The sequence below is a fragment of the Salvia hispanica genome, chromosome 4, assembly GCF_029641045.1.
Source record: "Salvia hispanica isolate PSC_SH4W2 chromosome 4, Shi_PSC_v1, whole genome shotgun sequence".
NCBI classification, from domain to species: Eukaryota; Viridiplantae; Streptophyta; class Magnoliopsida; order Lamiales; family Lamiaceae; genus Salvia; species Salvia hispanica.
In genome coordinates, this window is record NC_142695.1 from 50612064 (window position 1) to 50629052 (window position 16989).

Below are 16989 nucleotides of genomic sequence, written 5' to 3' on the forward strand. Positions count from 1 at the left end.
ATTGATTGATTTAGTTGTGGAATTTAGGTAAAAAATTAATAATTTAAAGTAATTAAAAGTTTGGAATGCACAAGAATTAAAATTAAAATTATGAAAATTTTTAAATCAAAATCGTTAACTCAACTAATATTAGTACTATCATATATATCAAAATTTAGTTGTTTGCATGATATAGTGAACCGAGCGAAGATTTATAATATTTTATACTAGAAAAAAGAGAATATAACTCAAATAGTAAATATATGAGTTAAGAACATGTGATTATTTTCTTATAGATGTTCGATTATAGCATTCTAAATATTAAGAATCAAATAAATTAAATTTTGAACGTAAAGAATTAAAATCATATCCAAAAACTCAATTAGTATGATTATTATATACTATGTATCAAATTTTAATTTATTGCATAATATAGTAAATGATCTTATAACTCTAATAATTTATAAAGAAAAAGAGAAAACATTAACTCTATATTTTTAGAATATTAAATAGATGAATTAAGAATATGTGATTTTTTTTTATTAAGTATGTGTTATTTTTATTGAAACGGTACAATTCAAAATAGTATACCCAATTAGTATTAACATATGTAGTAGTGAATTGATTTAAGAACTCTAATGTTTTATTAAGAAAAACAGAAAATATAATTCACATGTCTTTAACATTTTAAAGAGATGAGTTCAGAACGTGTAAACATTTTTTGATTAAGACTCGAATTTAATGTTCCAAATTTTAAGAATATAAAGAAAATAAAAAATTAATATTAATATTAATATTACTAATTTTTTTAAAAATCAAAATATTAAACTCAATTAGTATTAATACATTATATATCAAATTTTAATGCATGCCATGTTACCGTGAATTGAGCTAAAAGCTTTAATACTCCTCATAAAGAATCTTCTAAATAAAAAGGTTATAAAATTAAATTTTTCAATATTAAAAATTACAGTTTAATTATAAAATAATTATTTTTGGCCATAGTAAATCTAATTCTTTACTATTTATAAAATAAGATAACAAATTTTAATACTTTGTAGAGCTAATTATTTTATTAAATTATTTAAATTAAAATTTGTAAAAATTTATTTGATAAGAAATCTGTTATATGGTTCATTTTCTAATAAAATATAGTATTACTATTTCATAGGTAAATAAATCTACACTAAATATATAGATTCAATGAAATATAATATTTTATTATTTTAAATATGTGTCCTTAAATAAATGCAATAAGATATAAAAAAACTGCCATCATAAATATGAGGATTGCATACTAATAAAATTGAAATCGCATAATTAGTGTCAATGTCCTTAAATAAGTATATTTAGTTAATACTTTAATATAAAGGGTAGAAAAATAAATAAATATAACATGAATTTAAATAAAAGTTTAAAACAATCTAAAATGACTATTTTAGCCTCAATATTGCATTATGGCTTGGAGACATTACGTCTCTAAAACATTTTCCTTTAATTTTTCACCCATATCGTCTTTCAAAATGGTATTAATCATTTTACACAAATTAGGATCACATAACAAATCACTACTCCATTATTTATGTCAATTTCAGAATAATCATGAACTCATATCACTATGAAATTTGATTGTTTATAATTTGCTTGAAAATCAACAATATATTTCCATAAATAAACCATTAAAATAATGTGGTCCTCGTGAGTCATGACTTGCATCATGTCTCTGAGTAATAACATGAATAAATCACTAATTCCACAAACATAGCTTACAATACAACACCAACCAATCCACCTTTCTTTAATGAATGAATGTTTTTGACCATTTTTTCTCCTGTGGTTTCAACTCTTAAACTTGAGTTACTCTAATATTTGAGTAGAAACCTCATAAATTAGAAGAAGTTGCTACAATCCACTTAGTTTCAGAATTTTTCCATAACAATTTCTCTCATGAATTCTTCTGGTGCTGCAAGACAAACAAATAAAATAATTGATCAAGAAACTACAAATTAAAAAAAAATTATAAATATACAGAAACAAATCAGATATGTTTTAAACCTTTTTGGCCTGTAAAGAGACTGAACTGTGCAGCAGCCTGACCGAGAAACATTTCAACTCCACTAACAATGACGGCCCCAGCAGCCTCGGCTTCTTTTAATAGTCTAGTCTTCCTAGGGTTGTATACTGCATCGAAGACGAGCTTGTAATCTCTCAAGGTTTCCTGGTAAACGAGAACGATGTATATATGTATATTACTACTTCGTAGAACCAAAGGATATTAATTTGATCTTGGAGAGAAATGTTTGAAGATAAACCTCCAGCACAGGAATCCGCCGCTCCACATGTGGATTCATGCCTAAAGGAGTTGCGTTCGCAAGGATTGCATCCTTCTCCGGCCGGAAAGTGAGTAAATCATCAAACGGAAGAGCATCGGCAGATACTGCAGCAGCTAGAGATTTTGCCCTTCCTTCACATTGCAAAAAAGACTATAATTATCTTGTCGTTGCAGGAAATCTATAGTTCTATATAGTAAAGATATGAAAAGGTTTATTAATTAGTATCAGTATTCTACCGAAATCAATGTCAAACACAACCACTTTAGCACCCCTTATTTTAGCTCCAAACGCAAGTGCTCTTCCTGCACCCCCGGCTCCCACGAGAACAAACTGCTTCCCTGTGATTGGAGAAAGAGGACCATTCTTCCCATTCAGCCCGTCCCTACGCTGTTGGAGTGTCACAAATTATATCCTTTATTACAACTGGTGCCCCAATATATCAGTTCAAGAATAAGAATTGAGTTATTACGGTACCTTTAAAGCATCTTCGATTGCTACAATAGCAGCCTCACAATCTGTGTTATACCCGACTAGCTTTCCATCATCACGCCTCCTTACAATAGTATTAACAGCGCCAATTGACTGTTGATCATAAGACAATTTAATCATTATGACGACTTGTTGCAGCATTTCAAACATAACTAAAAAAATGACCCCCACATTCGTCTTTTGATTGTGTATTACAGACTCCTTTAAGAGGATATCAAATTTTTGCAACGTGATTAGTTAAAAAAAATCTGTGTCATTTCAATTCCCACTTACTGAAATACAGAAAGTATAAACAGATTTTTGTAGTAACCTGAGCAACTGGATGGACTTCGTCGCAGAAATCAATTACTGCTTCCTTGTAAGGGATCCCGACACTGAAATTTAAGCAAGAAAACAATGTAAAGTATCTGCTTGAAATCTGGCCAGAAGTCATCTCTAATTCAGTACTAGTATTTAATTGCTCGAAAAGATATCAGAAATGGAATAACAAAGTCCCTCTCTACATCAAATTTGTTCAAGATCTCAGTGCACAATGGCAAATATGTTTTTTTTATTAGTGACTCGAATAGTATCTCTTTTCTGGTAAAAGAAAGTACTGTACAAAACTAACTGCAGCATGAGAAAATAGAGTAGCAATTGCATAAAAGGTAACACGCACCTGTAACCAGCAAAATCAGGACTTGTGTAGACACTGAAAAATTCCTTTAGATTATCCACAAACATTGGGACATATATTCCATTGTAACCAGCATGTCTAAATGTGGGATTGTGCAATAGAGGGCCCTTGCTGTGACTTACGGGTTTTGAGATAAGCCCAAAAACTTCAGTACCCATATTGGTGTTCTTCACTCCATAGGCTTGTCTGAGGATATTTACACTGGGGAGACCAGGAATCGTATTTCCTTCAACTGATCCATATGCAAAAACACCACCAAACTTAAAACTCAGCAGCTGACTAATTAGACCTCTTTCTCCTGTGCAGTGAGCTATCATGGGTACCTGCCGGGAGTTATCAATGATTATGATAATGATCTTCTGGAGAACTCTAGAACAACAGTTATTATGCTCCCTTTTCAGCAAATTTAACCCAAAGGCCAAAGCTACTAGTTTTCTCCTCTCCGCAATGAGGATAACTATTAATGTCCAGCTTGTACTTTGTACTTGAAAACTGAGAGAGCATATCACTATCAAAAGGAGAAAGAAACCACACCTGGCTATTTGACAGAAGGTCAAAAGCAGTTGATATCTCTGTAATATTGGCTGCTTCCCAAACAAACTTAATGATATCAGCCCCGGTGGATTTCATCTCTGCAACAAGAAGGCTGGGATCTTCCAGTAAAGCAGTAAAGCTATCCAGGTAGGTTGAGACTATAATTTTACTACTTTTAAGCTGATGGAACTTATCTTCTTTTATGAGAGCAGATGCTACCTGTATAGCAATGGTGCCAAAGTCAGATTAATAGATAATCTGGGCTGGGGTAGGAATATAAAATCGGTACGTTCCAAATAAACTTTTCACATTCATTATTCCTTGTAACCAATATATTTAAAGCAATTGAAATGAGGATAATTTCATCGGAAGGACATTACAATTTGTATGCTGATCAATAAAATGGAGTGAGATCATCACTGTTACATTCAGATTATTTATCGTGCATGGGGACAACGAAGTTATCCGGACTCTAATATTTTCTGATATTGCATCATCTTTATTTATAGAAGCTACAGCAGAATTGCATTTGATAGGCGTTATATTAGATTAGACAGTATATTTTGGTTTCCATAGCACCAATCTCTCCCAGCTCTGTATACCAATCCATTAAGAAACAAGAATTAACCAAAAAAAGCTCAATAAATAATTGTAGAACTAACTGTCTATTAATATTAATAGGTAAGAGTAAGTACTTGCCTAGAACCATATGTTAAACACTATATAGAGCAACAAACATATTGATTACATCATCACAAACAAATCATGACTCACTGTTTTCTAGTTTTGGTTTATGTATGCACAAATAGTTGAATTTTATTACCATACCAACTCCTACCTTGAGTTCCAAGTCAATGTAATCAGCACCTAAATCTTTGGCCAAAAGCAGAGACTGTAGATGATCCTGTTCATTGCTTTTGCATTCATCACCTTCCCATTTCGGCCTGCAACCACCAAACTCATTTATAAAAATATTGATTTTATTGAAGGCCCACACCAATTTTCTTTGCTTTCGCACAACAACCAATAGCAACTCAATTAATAAAAAAAATGTCCATCACCAAAAAACACTACACATACATTTCCATCATACCTAGTCACACACCAAGATTCAACTAGCAGCCACCTTCTCTTGCCCTAACCTACTCAGTTTGGTATACTTTGACCATTATGAAATAAGTATTTCATGTTTTTCAAAGTATTTATTATTATTTTTTTTTGGAAATAAAAAAACTACTGCTATTTCAATTTTCAAGCCAATCTAGCACAAACTGGCATTCCTAATCGAGGAATACATATATGAAACAGAAATCCACGGAATTTATGCGGTGATCAATAAGATGCATACGGATATCATAATCTGGCGCCAAAGTCAGTTAATTGTAAAAGCCTAATATAACAAAAAATACAAACCGGGAGAGGAGAAGGACGGGAATGGGCTTGTTCCGGAGGAGGATGGTGAGGTCGGAATGGGAGAGGGAATCGAGTTCAATTTGGACGACATCGGCGCCCTGAATTTTGGCCTGATGCATGCCATTGAGGAGGTGGTCGAGGGATTGGGGAGGCAATGCGGCGCAGATCAATTTAGGAGCCCCAACAACTCTAACCATTTCTGAAGCGGTGGTGGAGTGGAGTGGGGGCATTGATAATGTGATTTGAAGGGGTTTATAAGGGAAATGCAAATTGCGTTGTTGGTGGGAATGGATAAGGACAAATTGATGAACAGGTAAACAAAGGTTGGCGCAAGCGCCAGCGCCATGCCGCATCTCTGCGAATCTCTTTTGAATACTCATCACTGACTCAGCAACTCGTGGCTTCTCACAGTGTAGAAAGAGAGAGAGAGATTCCTGCGCACGTTGGGTTTGAGTGAAATTTGGAAATTTATACCAGTATTTCTTTATTGGTAAAAAAAAGTGATTAATACAAAAACTATATACTCCTTCCTCCCATATTAAGAGTCACTTTTTGTCATAAAAGTCCGTCCCAGTTTAAGAGTCTTTTTTAGAATTTTCCATATTTGGTCATACAATTTTATCCCATTATTCATCAAAATTACATAAAAATGTCATTATCTACACTAAAATAAATCAAAACAAAAATCAAAAGTCAAAAAGGACCCACCTTCAACCAACTCTACCATCTCATTTCATTTATTACACACTTCAACTCTTTCTTAAAATCCGAGCCATAACAATAAGTGACTCCAAATGTGGGACGGAGGGAGTATTCTCCAAAATATAAACTTAAAAAATAGTACTATTCATCAGAAAAGATAAAAAAGTACTACTAGTATTTAATTTTTATTTCATTTAAAATGGGATGGAAGAAGTCTATTTTAGTACTAGTAAGTTATTATTATGAAAGAAAGTCAAATTTACAGCCCAAATAGACACACGAAAAAATCATTGTAATGTCATTATATCAATTTTAGAGCTTACTTTCTATCTTCGCATAACTGAATATATACTACTTTCTTAATTAGTACTATCTAACATCTACATTTAACCATCAAATATTTGAAATCAATAGTCAATTAAATATTGGATCTTACTATTAATTAAAAATTATGAACATATTAGTATTATATATATATATAGGCACACAAATACTCCATTTTCCATGCATATGCAATATCAAGCATGTCTTATAGGAGTAATTAATTATTATCATTGAAAATTTTTATTTCATTTGTTTTTTGCATGAGTGAGGTGTTCAAACATAAGCAGATAATTTGGAAGAGATATGGTGTCCTAACTCCTAATCTTGATCTTCGAAATTCCAATAAGTCTAGACATTTGATTTTGACAATCAACTAATATCTAAAGTGCTACTACTACATAGTATTACTAAATTTCTAATGCTATCTCGATTTGGAAATTTTAAAATCCATTCTCATTGTAAATATAGCTATGATTTATGAAAGTCATTTAAAACATAAAACGACAGGTTAAATCGTGAATTAGTGATTTTCTTCGTTTATGAATAAATGAAAATTCATTAACTATGTTCGAATCACTTCCTCCATTACTCGTCACTAGTTTCCTTTTTAATTCGTCCGCTAATACTTGTCACACTAACATTTTATACTTTTAGCAATAAATCTCATATTCTACAATCTCTTTCATCTCATATTTTATTATAAAACTATATAAAATTAATACCCACGTTCTACAAATTTTTTTAACTTACTTTCTATTAATAGTATATTATTTTGAAACCCGTGTTGATCAAGTGCGACGTTTAACAGTGGTAGAAGGAGTGATTATATTTTTGGTAATGAAATGAAAAAGACTGCATTTACATTTATTTATGAAATATGCTACGAAGCACGTACGTGTTTTCTTGTCTCCTCTTCCAATAAAGTAGGTGATGTGTTTTCTCGTCTCCTCTTCAATCTTGTGTATTACTATCTCCAGTTTCTGAAAGTTTGATACGATTTACCATTTCGATCTATCCCTAAAAGTTTAACACATTTTATTTTTCATCATTTTTAATAGTGGACCCCATATTCCACTAACTCATTCATACTCACATTTTTATTATAAAACTAATACTTTAAAAATAGGACCCACATTCCATCAATTTTTTTTATATTTCTTAAAACTCGTGTTGGGTCAAAATATGTCAATATTTGTGGGACGGAGGTAGTATGCTTTTCTGTCTCTATTTATTTTCCTTCAAGTTTCATATTATATCTGACTTAAGAAAGGAGTATGAAATACTTATTACTCAATCTAAAAGTCAATTAGATGAAATATCAATAAATCTTGATAAAATTTTTACTCCCTCCGTCCCAGAGAAGATGTCATACTTTGAAAATGACACGAGATTTTAGGAGATGTTATTTTGTGTGTTAAGTGGTGAGAGAAAATATAATTTTATAATTGATGTGAGAAGGAACTTTTTCCAAAAGAGGAAATGTGACATCTTTTGTGGGACAAACTAAAAAGGAAAGTGTGACATCTTTTGTGGGACGAAGGGAGTACGTGTTTGAAGCACTTCATTAGACACGGATAGTTGATTACATGTATAGTTTAAGACATTGTAATATGTATAAAAGGATTTAATTGGGTGTGTTAAATTCAAATATTGGTGCAGATAATAAGTCAAGTATAGGAGGGTTACATTAAAAGTATCAAACACTAAAATTAGCCTTTGAAGTAATAAATGAAGAGGATTATAAGAGAAGAGAATTCCAAGTTGAAGAGAGCATGCTAAGTAAAACTTGGAGTTTGGTGAGCCACCAAACACCTACTTCCTCCATTCTATTTTGTATTTGAATAGTTTTATTGTGAACCCAATACTTTGACAAATTGACAATAGAAGTATAGAAAGAATAAAATAGGAGAAGGAAAGAGTAAAGTAGATATTTTTGTGTTACTCTTTGTTATAAAATGAAATAATTATGCGTGACCATCCGAAATGAAATATAACTCAAATAATTTAGAACGTAGGAAATAAGTTTTCTAAAAATAATTTATAACGATACATCTAACTATATAGCCATGATGATAACTTAAATTTCTAATTTATTAATAGAAGAGAATGAATTACATTTGATCTCCTACCAGACCATTTTGAAAATATTAAACATATAGCAACTTGAAGTTTAATTAGGCCATCTTATTTGGTTATACAATGGATTTTGAAAGCAGGCATGAACCGGGCCATGTGGAATCGTCATCATTTTGGATTCGAATCTCTAGTGTCAATTCAAAAAAAAATTTGTTTTCTGGAGACAGAGGGAATATTATTAATTTTTTTTTTTTTTGTTAGAAATGCGACCAATTTTGTTACCTTTGAAAGGTAGGTATGGATTTTTAAAAAGTGTGAAAAAATGAGACAGGACACATTATTAACCATTTAATATATTAAATAAAGTAATGTTTAAAGATTAAGTGGAGATAAGGAAGAAAAAGATAATACAATTTTTTGTCAAAAAATAAAGCTATAGTGCAAGTTGCTTGAGTAATACTCCCTCCGTCCCGTTTTAGCAGTCCCATTGACTTTTCTGCACTCGTTTTGTAAAAATGATAATAAATAGTTAAAGTGGAGAAATAATAAAGTAAAAAAGAGAATAATGTAGATAAGACTTTTCTCTATATTATTCTCTTTTTTACTTTATTATTTATCCACTTTAACTATTTATTATCATTTTTAAAAAACGAGTGCAGAAAAGTCAATGGGACTGCTAAAGCGGGATGGAGGGAGTAGTAGATATCATCGCATTAAATGGCTAGGAATTTTTAATTTCATATCTTGATTATAATTAAATAAGAACGTGGTAGTTAAAGAAAAGAAAACGAAATGCTACCGTGAAGAGGTAGGTGAAAATATTAGATTATTCTGACTAATATAGCATATTCTCCCCATATTAAATCATTCCTTTAGGATTTTCTACAAATGCCATAACAATGACTATCATCTTGATTTCAAATTTACATTATGAAATGACAATTTATCCTTCATTAGAAACTAGACTTTATTCATTTGGATCCCCAAATTATAAATAGGATCCACCATTTTTACTGTTATAATGAGAATCGTTAGGTTGTGTTCAAATTTATCAATGAAGCATAAAATTTAAATTTGGAGCGGTTAGATTTGGTCTTTGTAGGTGAAGCATAATATTCAAATCAGATTAAACTGGTTTTTTTTATTTTTTAGAATTAATTGTAGGAATAACAAAAAATTTACTTGAGTTTACAATAATACGAACTTTATAATGTTACTCCTACAATTATAACTCATATTCATTATGAATTGTTGACACCATATAGTTTTACGCAGAGAAAAATGAGTATTTTCCAAACATTAGTTTAACTTCATATAATTTAACTAATATTGGATGTATTCATGCACTATCAGATTATATTCACGTGTCACAATATCAGATTTTGTTTGTTCCAACTTGTTCTTCAATTCAATGGGCTTTTTCTTGATTCAAACTTTGAAAATGATTTAGATGAAAAATATTCGAGAAAAAGTCAAGTCCAGTAAGGTTAGGTGAGTGGTTGAACATTAGTTATATAAGGAAAAATACTTTCTACCTCCTATATTTGATTGAACATATAAGATACACATAAATAATTAAAAATAGTATTTCTTCCATCACAAGTCACAACAAAGACCACTCATTTCTGCCTCAAATGATGAGACATAATTGATTCTTTACCAAAATTTAAAAAAATAAAATTGGAAGGCCTTAATTAAAATACAACCCCACACCATACGGCATACTGCACAAAGCCCAATCCAAGAGGAATTATTCGCATTATCTTCGCATGTTAAGTTTGGGAATGACCCAAATCATTATTACTCCATTAAGCACCACCTAATATTCTAATAAAACTAAATAATCAACATTTATTGCATAAAGGAGAATTAAAAAAAAAAAAAAAAAGAAGAAGAAAATTTACTGGAAAAATCACCCAAGTTTGATCTTTCTGATTAATCTCCCAACTTTAGAAAATAGCCGATCACATTATAAATATTGCAATTTTCTCAATTATCTCATGACCAAAAACTTTGGCGTCCTATGTGTTTGGGCATTGTAATAGAAAAATCGGTCAAATACAGATTATGAGCTATTAGACGATTGGAAATTTTGTCAAAATTATTGTATAGTCGACTATATGTTCGATCGACAAAACATTGTGATTTCTCCTACCATTAAAAAGTTATATACCATGAAATAATCTAAACTATAATTGTAACTAAAGAATGTAAATTATACTATATAAAAGATATTATAATCCTAATTGGTTTAGTAAATCCAGGGAGTTAAACCAAACCACAACATACCGAAATTGTAGAGAAAAATGTGAAAAAAAAAATTGACAGTGAGACATCAAGGATGATAATCTCTTCTCGGATCATATCCTTTTAAAGATAATTAATAATAATTCCTCAATATACTTCAATGTTAATATTCAGATCTGAACTTGAAATGTATTGATTAGAATAAAATTTAACTTACAGTTTTACCGACTAAGTCTTCTTCGATATTAAATCCTTTGGCCATGTTTGTTTGACATGGATTGTGTGCTGGGAAAGTAATCTAATTCCCAGTTGTAAAATTCTAGTGTTTGTTGAAAATGGGAAAGTAATGTGATTTCTAATTATTAAATTCCTATGTTTGGTAAAATTATAAGAAAATAAGGAAAGGAAACTAATTCCTAAAATCAAGGAAAGTTATTTAGAAATTTAAGGATTCTTTTTCCTCTTCTAAACCTAGGAATTCTTTTTCCCGTCATTTAAAAAAGCGGTTTCTTCCATTACTCCTACAATTTCTCATTTCTTCCACTACTCCATCACTATTTTATCTCTGATAAATTTTATTACTTCTATTCAAGTAAATAGACACGAGTTTAATTATGTAGAAATGCATTTTATTTTTGCCAAATTTTATTAATTCTAATCATCTACACAGCCACAAATTTGATTACGTAGAAATGAATACTTCGTATAAAAAAATCAATTATGCCCCGTCAAACATTTGAAGATTATTATGATTAAGTTGCTATTTTAGTTTGTTTAGGTGATTATATATATTATTTATTGTTTATTTTTGTAACTTTTAAATAATTTTTAATGTAAGATAAAAGTTCAGTTAATATGCGAGTATTTCATTATATATTTTACATTTTTTATTTTTCAAATTATTTCAATAACTGAAAATTATAATTTTAAAATCTTGACATGTTTCCAAACACAGTAATCATATTTTTCTTCAATCATATTCCACGTAATCATTTTCTGAGGAATCATAAATCCCAGAAATCATAATCCTAGAAATCACAATCCTAGAAATCAAAATCTTGGTAATCATTTTCCTTTACAACTTTACTTTCCTACCAAACAAACACGGCCTTTGTCCCACCTTTACGTTCCATCATCGCCATCTCGATCTTCGCTCATATAATCGGATGAAATCATCTGGCCCACGATCTTTTTGCGGCCCACCACCATAAACATATGCAAGTTGTCTTCATTTCATTCTTGAGAAAGAGAGGTGGTCACCTCTAGTGAAATAGATGCAAACAATTACAAAGATTCAAGAAAATAAGACATGTGAATGGGACGTAATTTTCACAAGAATCCTCACCCTATTCTTTCAAACCATCCGTGACTTCAATTTTGCTCATGATGTGACAAAAGCTAGAAGATTCAATACTCTCTTTTCCATTGCAGACACATCTTGTGAACTTATTTTGGATACTTTCTACAAAAAGCCCATTTTGTGGCCCCAATTACTATTCACTTTTTTCTAGTTATATGCCTTTTCCTGTCTCGTTTTCAGCCTTGGTTTCATGATTAATTGATATAGCAGCCAAATGTTTACTGTCACTATTTCTCATATGATTTTGGTTAATAATTGACACTCCTATCTATAATGTGTAGAAATATGTATTAAGCTAGAATTCATGAAAGTCTACAAGTATTTAAAACTAATGCAACTTTGGTATTTTGACATTATTAATTTTTGCATGAAATTATTAACTCTTGCTCTTTCTCCAAGAACATTTGATCAACTATTCTTTTGTATAAACCATCAATTTTGTAATTTCAATCAAATATATTGTTCTTAATGTCTAATTAAGCCTAATTCTTGCTTTTTTTTCTTTGAATAAAGTGCACACAATAATTTACTTCAAATCTTCTGCTTGTAATCAAACTATATTTTTGGAATTATGCTTGACTGACATCCAAACAATATTTGTATTGGCTATTGCTATGAGGCTAGGGTCATCTTAGACCAATGAAGTACTGTGGCTGCATAAAATATGTGTAGTAAAACAATCATGACAAAAAACTGCAATAATATAAACTTAAAATTATAAATTGATTATTCCTTAGTAACAACCAGATTCTTTAAATTTGTGTAGTATGTGCTACGTGTTGGTACTCTAAAACTAATGACTGTCATTTGCAAGCTCACATTCTCAATGCATTTGTCTTTTGCTGAATAAAATACACTTTACAAAGCATCCAAGAATCAGGGAAATGGGAAATAGTATTAGTTTATTAGTGTAACACATTATATACATACATGCAGTAGTAGTTTCTCTTGGTTCATCAATGGCTAAAGCAAGAATCTTTCTCTTCATCTTCTTGTTTTTGGTGCAGCCCATTTTCTCAAACCAGTTGGGGAATTCTCAGTTCCAAACCCTTTTGAAGATCAAGCAGCAGCTCAACTTCCCACAGGAAATAGCTGTTGAGGATGAGGATCAAGATTTCTGCAACAATGAGCCAACTCAGATTCTGTCTCTTGCTTGCTATGAAGGAAACATCACCCAGCTCCACATCACTGGTAACTACTGGTTCCCTCACTTGAGCCAAGATTTCTCAGCTGCTGCATTGTTCTCAAATATTGCTGAGCTCCCAAGTTTGAAGGTGCTGTCTTTGGTATCACTAGGGCTAATGGGGCCATTGCCCTCTGAGATTGGGGGTTTGGTTTCTTTGGAGATATTGAATGTTACCTCAAATCAGTTTGGTGGTTCAATCCCTAGAGAAATGTCATTTATTAAGAATTTGCAGACTCTTATATTGGATCACAATAGGTTTGAGGGTGAGATTCCTGATTGGATTGGCTCTTTGCCTTCATTGAGGGTGTTGAGTGTGAAGAACAACTCATTTAGTGGCTCATTTCCGAGGGCATTTTCGACCATGGTGAATCTTAGGGCTCTTGTGCTAACTGCAAATAATCTGTCTGGTGAAGTGGCTGAGCTTCACAACTTGACAAATCTCCAAGTTCTTGATTTGGAAGACAACAATCTTGGACCTCAGTTTCCTAGTATTCCCAAAAAGATTGTTTCTTTAGTGCTTAGGAAGAATAGGTTTCACTCCATTGTGTCATTAGATGAGGTGAGCTCTTGGTATCAGCTTCAGAGGCTTGATATCTCCTCGAACGAGCTCGTGGGGGCGTTCTCCCCGTCTCTGCTGTCGCTCCCGTCTCTGACTTACTTGGACATTGGTGGGAACAAGCTCACTGGGAAGCTCTTGCAGAACATGTCTTGCAATGCAGGGCTCACATTTGTGAATCTGTCTGAAAATCGGCTGACTGGTGACTTGCCTGAGTGCCTCAACGGGACTGGTTACGGGAAGAGGGTCGTATTGTATGATGGGAATTGTTTGTCTTCGACGTACCTGCATCAGAATCCTGTGCCGTTTTGTCACAGTGAGGCTCTGGCCGTGGGGATCTCGCCTCGGAAAAAGGAGAAGAGGCCTCATGGTATAGCAGTTCTTGCATCAACTTTGGTTGGGGCTGTTGTTGGTACAGTCACACTTGTTGGCCTCACATTCCTGTTTGTGAAGAGGGAACTTGCGAAGCGCCATATGCACCCGGGGAAAGCTCCTCAGACGAGGCTGATTGTTGATAAGGTGTCGCCTGGACTCACACTTCAGCTTCTCAAGGATGCAAGTGAGTCTCTCTTTCTACACATCAGTGTAAAATGCAAATGTTTGATTGATAAATGCAAATGATATGAAATGAAATGAATATGTTGGCAGGGTATATATCTGAGACAATCAAGTTGGGAGCTCTTGGCCTTTCACCGTATAGGACATTCGTTGTGGACGAGCTCAAGGAGGCTACGGACAACTTCAACGCGTTACATCTCATAGGCGAAGGTTCTTATGGGCAGGTACCACTTATTTTATCATATAGTCTGCATCTTGGCTTGGTTCTTTCCATTTTCGCATGTTATTACATATGCTTTAATGGGATCAGGTGTACAAAGGATGGCTCACAGATGAGACTGCCATTGCCATAAGAAGTTTGAAAGTGAAGAGAAAACACAGCATCCAAACTTACACACATCAACTCGAGTTGAACTCCAAACTCAGGCATTGCCATCTGGTTAGCACGATAGGCCACTGCTTCGAGTGCCATCCAGATGATTCAAGCATCAGCCGGATTCTTCTTGTGTCCGAATACGTCCCAAACGGAACCCTCCGGAAGTATATATCAGGTACAAACTCAAAATGCTGTAAATGCTGATGTTCGATGTTAACTTATGGATAAGTCTCAAAATCTTCAACAGATGGACAGTCAAGACACAAGTTCACCTGGACACAGAGGATAGCAGCCGGGATTGGAGTAGCCCGTGGAATCATCTTCCTCCACACGGGGATAGTACCCGGTGTGTACTCAAATCGCCTAAAAATAACAGACGTTTTGCTCGACCACAACCTCCATGTGAAGATCAAGAAATTCAACTTACCCCTGTTGGTGGAGAATAGGATATCAGTAAGTGAATTATCTCAGAATCCTTATATTTCTAATTTCTACTGTATTTATCTTGTTGAGAACTATATATCATGACTTGATGATTAGGGCCAAGCAGAAGACCGGCATTGTGGTTCGAAGCCAAAGTCAGGATCAATGTAAGCGCATACCCTTGTTAGGCTACCTGTCTTCTATCTCATTCGAAGAAGTAGTTTCATGCATCCGTTTGTGCATCATTACAGGTCGGGCTGTGAGGAGAAGCATGACGTCTATGACTTTGGGGTGATCCTACTAGAAATGATCGTTGGAAGAGTGATAAACACTCTCAACGATATCAATATATCCAAGGATATTGTAAGTATAAAGAGCATGAACTAACTATGCATGTTACTATCTTTGTTTCTCAAATCAGAGAGCTTCAACACTTGATTTGTTGAACAGCTATCAGTGAGCCTAGCGGCGGATTCTATGGCTCGAAGAAGCATTGTGGATCCGTCAGTTCACAAGGAATGCTCAGATGATTCACTCAGGACTCTGATGGAGCTGTGCTTGAGATGCCTGTCAAACGAGCTACAAGAGAGGCCTTCTATGGAGGACGCCGTGTGGAACTTGCAGTTCGCGGCTCAGGTTGAGGACTCATGGCATCGGAACTCCAGCAGCAATCGAAGCTCTCCATGCCTTAACAATCCAGCTGAACCATGACTAAGCTGTTATAAATTATGATGTATTAGGAAAATGTATACATTGTTAGATTTGCACTGAGTTATCAGCTGCTGAAAATATTTTTGAGAACCGGTTATTTTGAACTTCTCATGCATTCTCTAAATAATTGCCATCTTTTGAGGTCAAATTGATTATAACCATTACTCCCTCCATCCGCGAATAAGAATCCCGTTTTTCCATTTTAATCCGTCCGCGAATAAGAATCTCGGTTCACTTTTACCATAAATGGCAACAGAGTCCCACCTTCCACTAACTCATTCCACTCACATTTCATTTAAAACTAATATATACAAGTGAGACCCCTATTCTACTAACTTTTTTCCACCCACTTTTCTTAACATTTCTTAAAACCCGTGCCGCCCATGAATATAAGGTGAGTATTTAATTTCTTTTGTCAAGGGATGAATATAAGGTGATTGATAAGGCTAATTTCATGCATTGGTTATGGGGATAAATTCTGTGATATAAATAAGAGCACGCACTCAACATGAAAGGATCTGCGTTTATCACCATCAGCTCTTAGCTCAGCCTTTCTCATTCTCTACACACACTTTTAGGGGTTTACGGTTCAGAAATTTATCGGTAGTTGTGTAACACCGTCTCCACGGGAGGCGAAGATACAATCTCTTTACCTGCTTTCTGTTTATGTTTATGGATTTCCCGAGACTTCGTTGTTCGAAGCTCGGTCGTATTTTGCTCAGTTTCTGTTGAATATTGCACTACTTGCTATGGAATCTATTGCTTTGGTTTCGTTTTACGTTATAGTTGCATTTTCTGTTTGCTTTTGATACTTATTAGTGATTGATCTGAGTTTGGAGTTTAAATTGCGTGGAGATTAGTAGTTGATCGGTTGAATTTGGTTAAATCTGTGAGATCGGAGATGGAATTCGTGTTGGTTTGTTGTGGATGGCTTGGATCCGGAGTGGATGAAGCATCCAGTGTTTGGATCTGTTCACGTTTGCATGGTTGTGATGTTTAAATTCTGTTTTCTTGTTTACCTCGTCTAGTAATAGTAGATCTGCTTT

General features: G+C 33.3%; 2 protein-coding genes across 2 annotated transcripts; one reads left to right on the plus strand and one right to left on the minus strand.

The window, feature by feature from the left end:
• Nucleotides 1-1641: 1641 nt before the first annotated feature.
• LOC125191797 (bifunctional 3-dehydroquinate dehydratase/shikimate dehydrogenase, chloroplastic-like) lies at nucleotides 1642-5857 on the minus strand. The gene is made up of 10 exons (XM_048089214.2): nucleotides 5425-5857; nucleotides 4850-4955; nucleotides 4012-4230; nucleotides 3460-3800; nucleotides 3112-3175; nucleotides 2787-2894; nucleotides 2549-2699; nucleotides 2292-2443; nucleotides 2035-2197; nucleotides 1642-1942 (listed from the first exon to the last, which is right to left on the minus strand). Exons 1-10 carry the CDS (start codon nucleotides 5802-5804, stop codon nucleotides 1899-1901), a joined length of 1728 nt encoding a protein of 575 aa, XP_047945171.1. The 5' UTR covers nucleotides 5805-5857; the 3' UTR covers nucleotides 1642-1898.
• A 7009-nt stretch (nucleotides 5858-12866) lies between these two features.
• On the plus strand, nucleotides 12867-16047 carry LOC125193214 (putative inactive leucine-rich repeat receptor-like protein kinase At3g03770). The gene is made up of 7 exons (XM_048090975.2): nucleotides 12867-14434; nucleotides 14524-14657; nucleotides 14744-14984; nucleotides 15057-15262; nucleotides 15350-15399; nucleotides 15484-15595; nucleotides 15683-16047. Exons 1-7 carry the CDS (start codon nucleotides 13093-13095, stop codon nucleotides 15941-15943), a joined length of 2346 nt encoding a protein of 781 aa, XP_047946932.1. The 5' UTR covers nucleotides 12867-13092; the 3' UTR covers nucleotides 15944-16047.
• Nucleotides 16048-16989: the final 942 nt, after the last annotated feature.

What these genes read in the sequence shown, in the direction of transcription:
- LOC125191797 (XM_048089214.2), bottom strand. Translation starts at nt 5,804, where the DNA reads ATGAGTATTCAAAAGAGATTCGCAGAGATGCGGCATGGCGCTGGCGCT. An exon ending in CCCGTCCTTCTCCTCTCCCG is followed by an intron (nt 4,956 to 5,424) that starts GTTTGTATTTTT and finishes TGGTGGTTGCAG; the next exon opens with GCCGAAATGGGAAGGTGATG. An exon ending in CCTGATTTTGCTGGTTACAG is followed by an intron (nt 3,176 to 3,459) that starts GTGCGTGTTACC and finishes CTTAAATTTCAG; the next exon opens with TGTCGGGATCCCTTACAAGG.
- LOC125193214 (XM_048090975.2), top strand. Translation starts at nt 13,093, where the DNA reads ATGGCTAAAGCAAGAATCTTTCTCTTCATCTTCTTGTTTTTGGTGCAG. An exon ending in CCTCCGGAAGTATATATCAG is followed by an intron (nt 14,985 to 15,056) that starts GTACAAACTCAA and finishes AATCTTCAACAG; the next exon opens with ATGGACAGTCAAGACACAAG. An exon ending in AAGCCAAAGTCAGGATCAAT is followed by an intron (nt 15,400 to 15,483) that starts GTAAGCGCATAC and finishes GCATCATTACAG; the next exon opens with GTCGGGCTGTGAGGAGAAGC.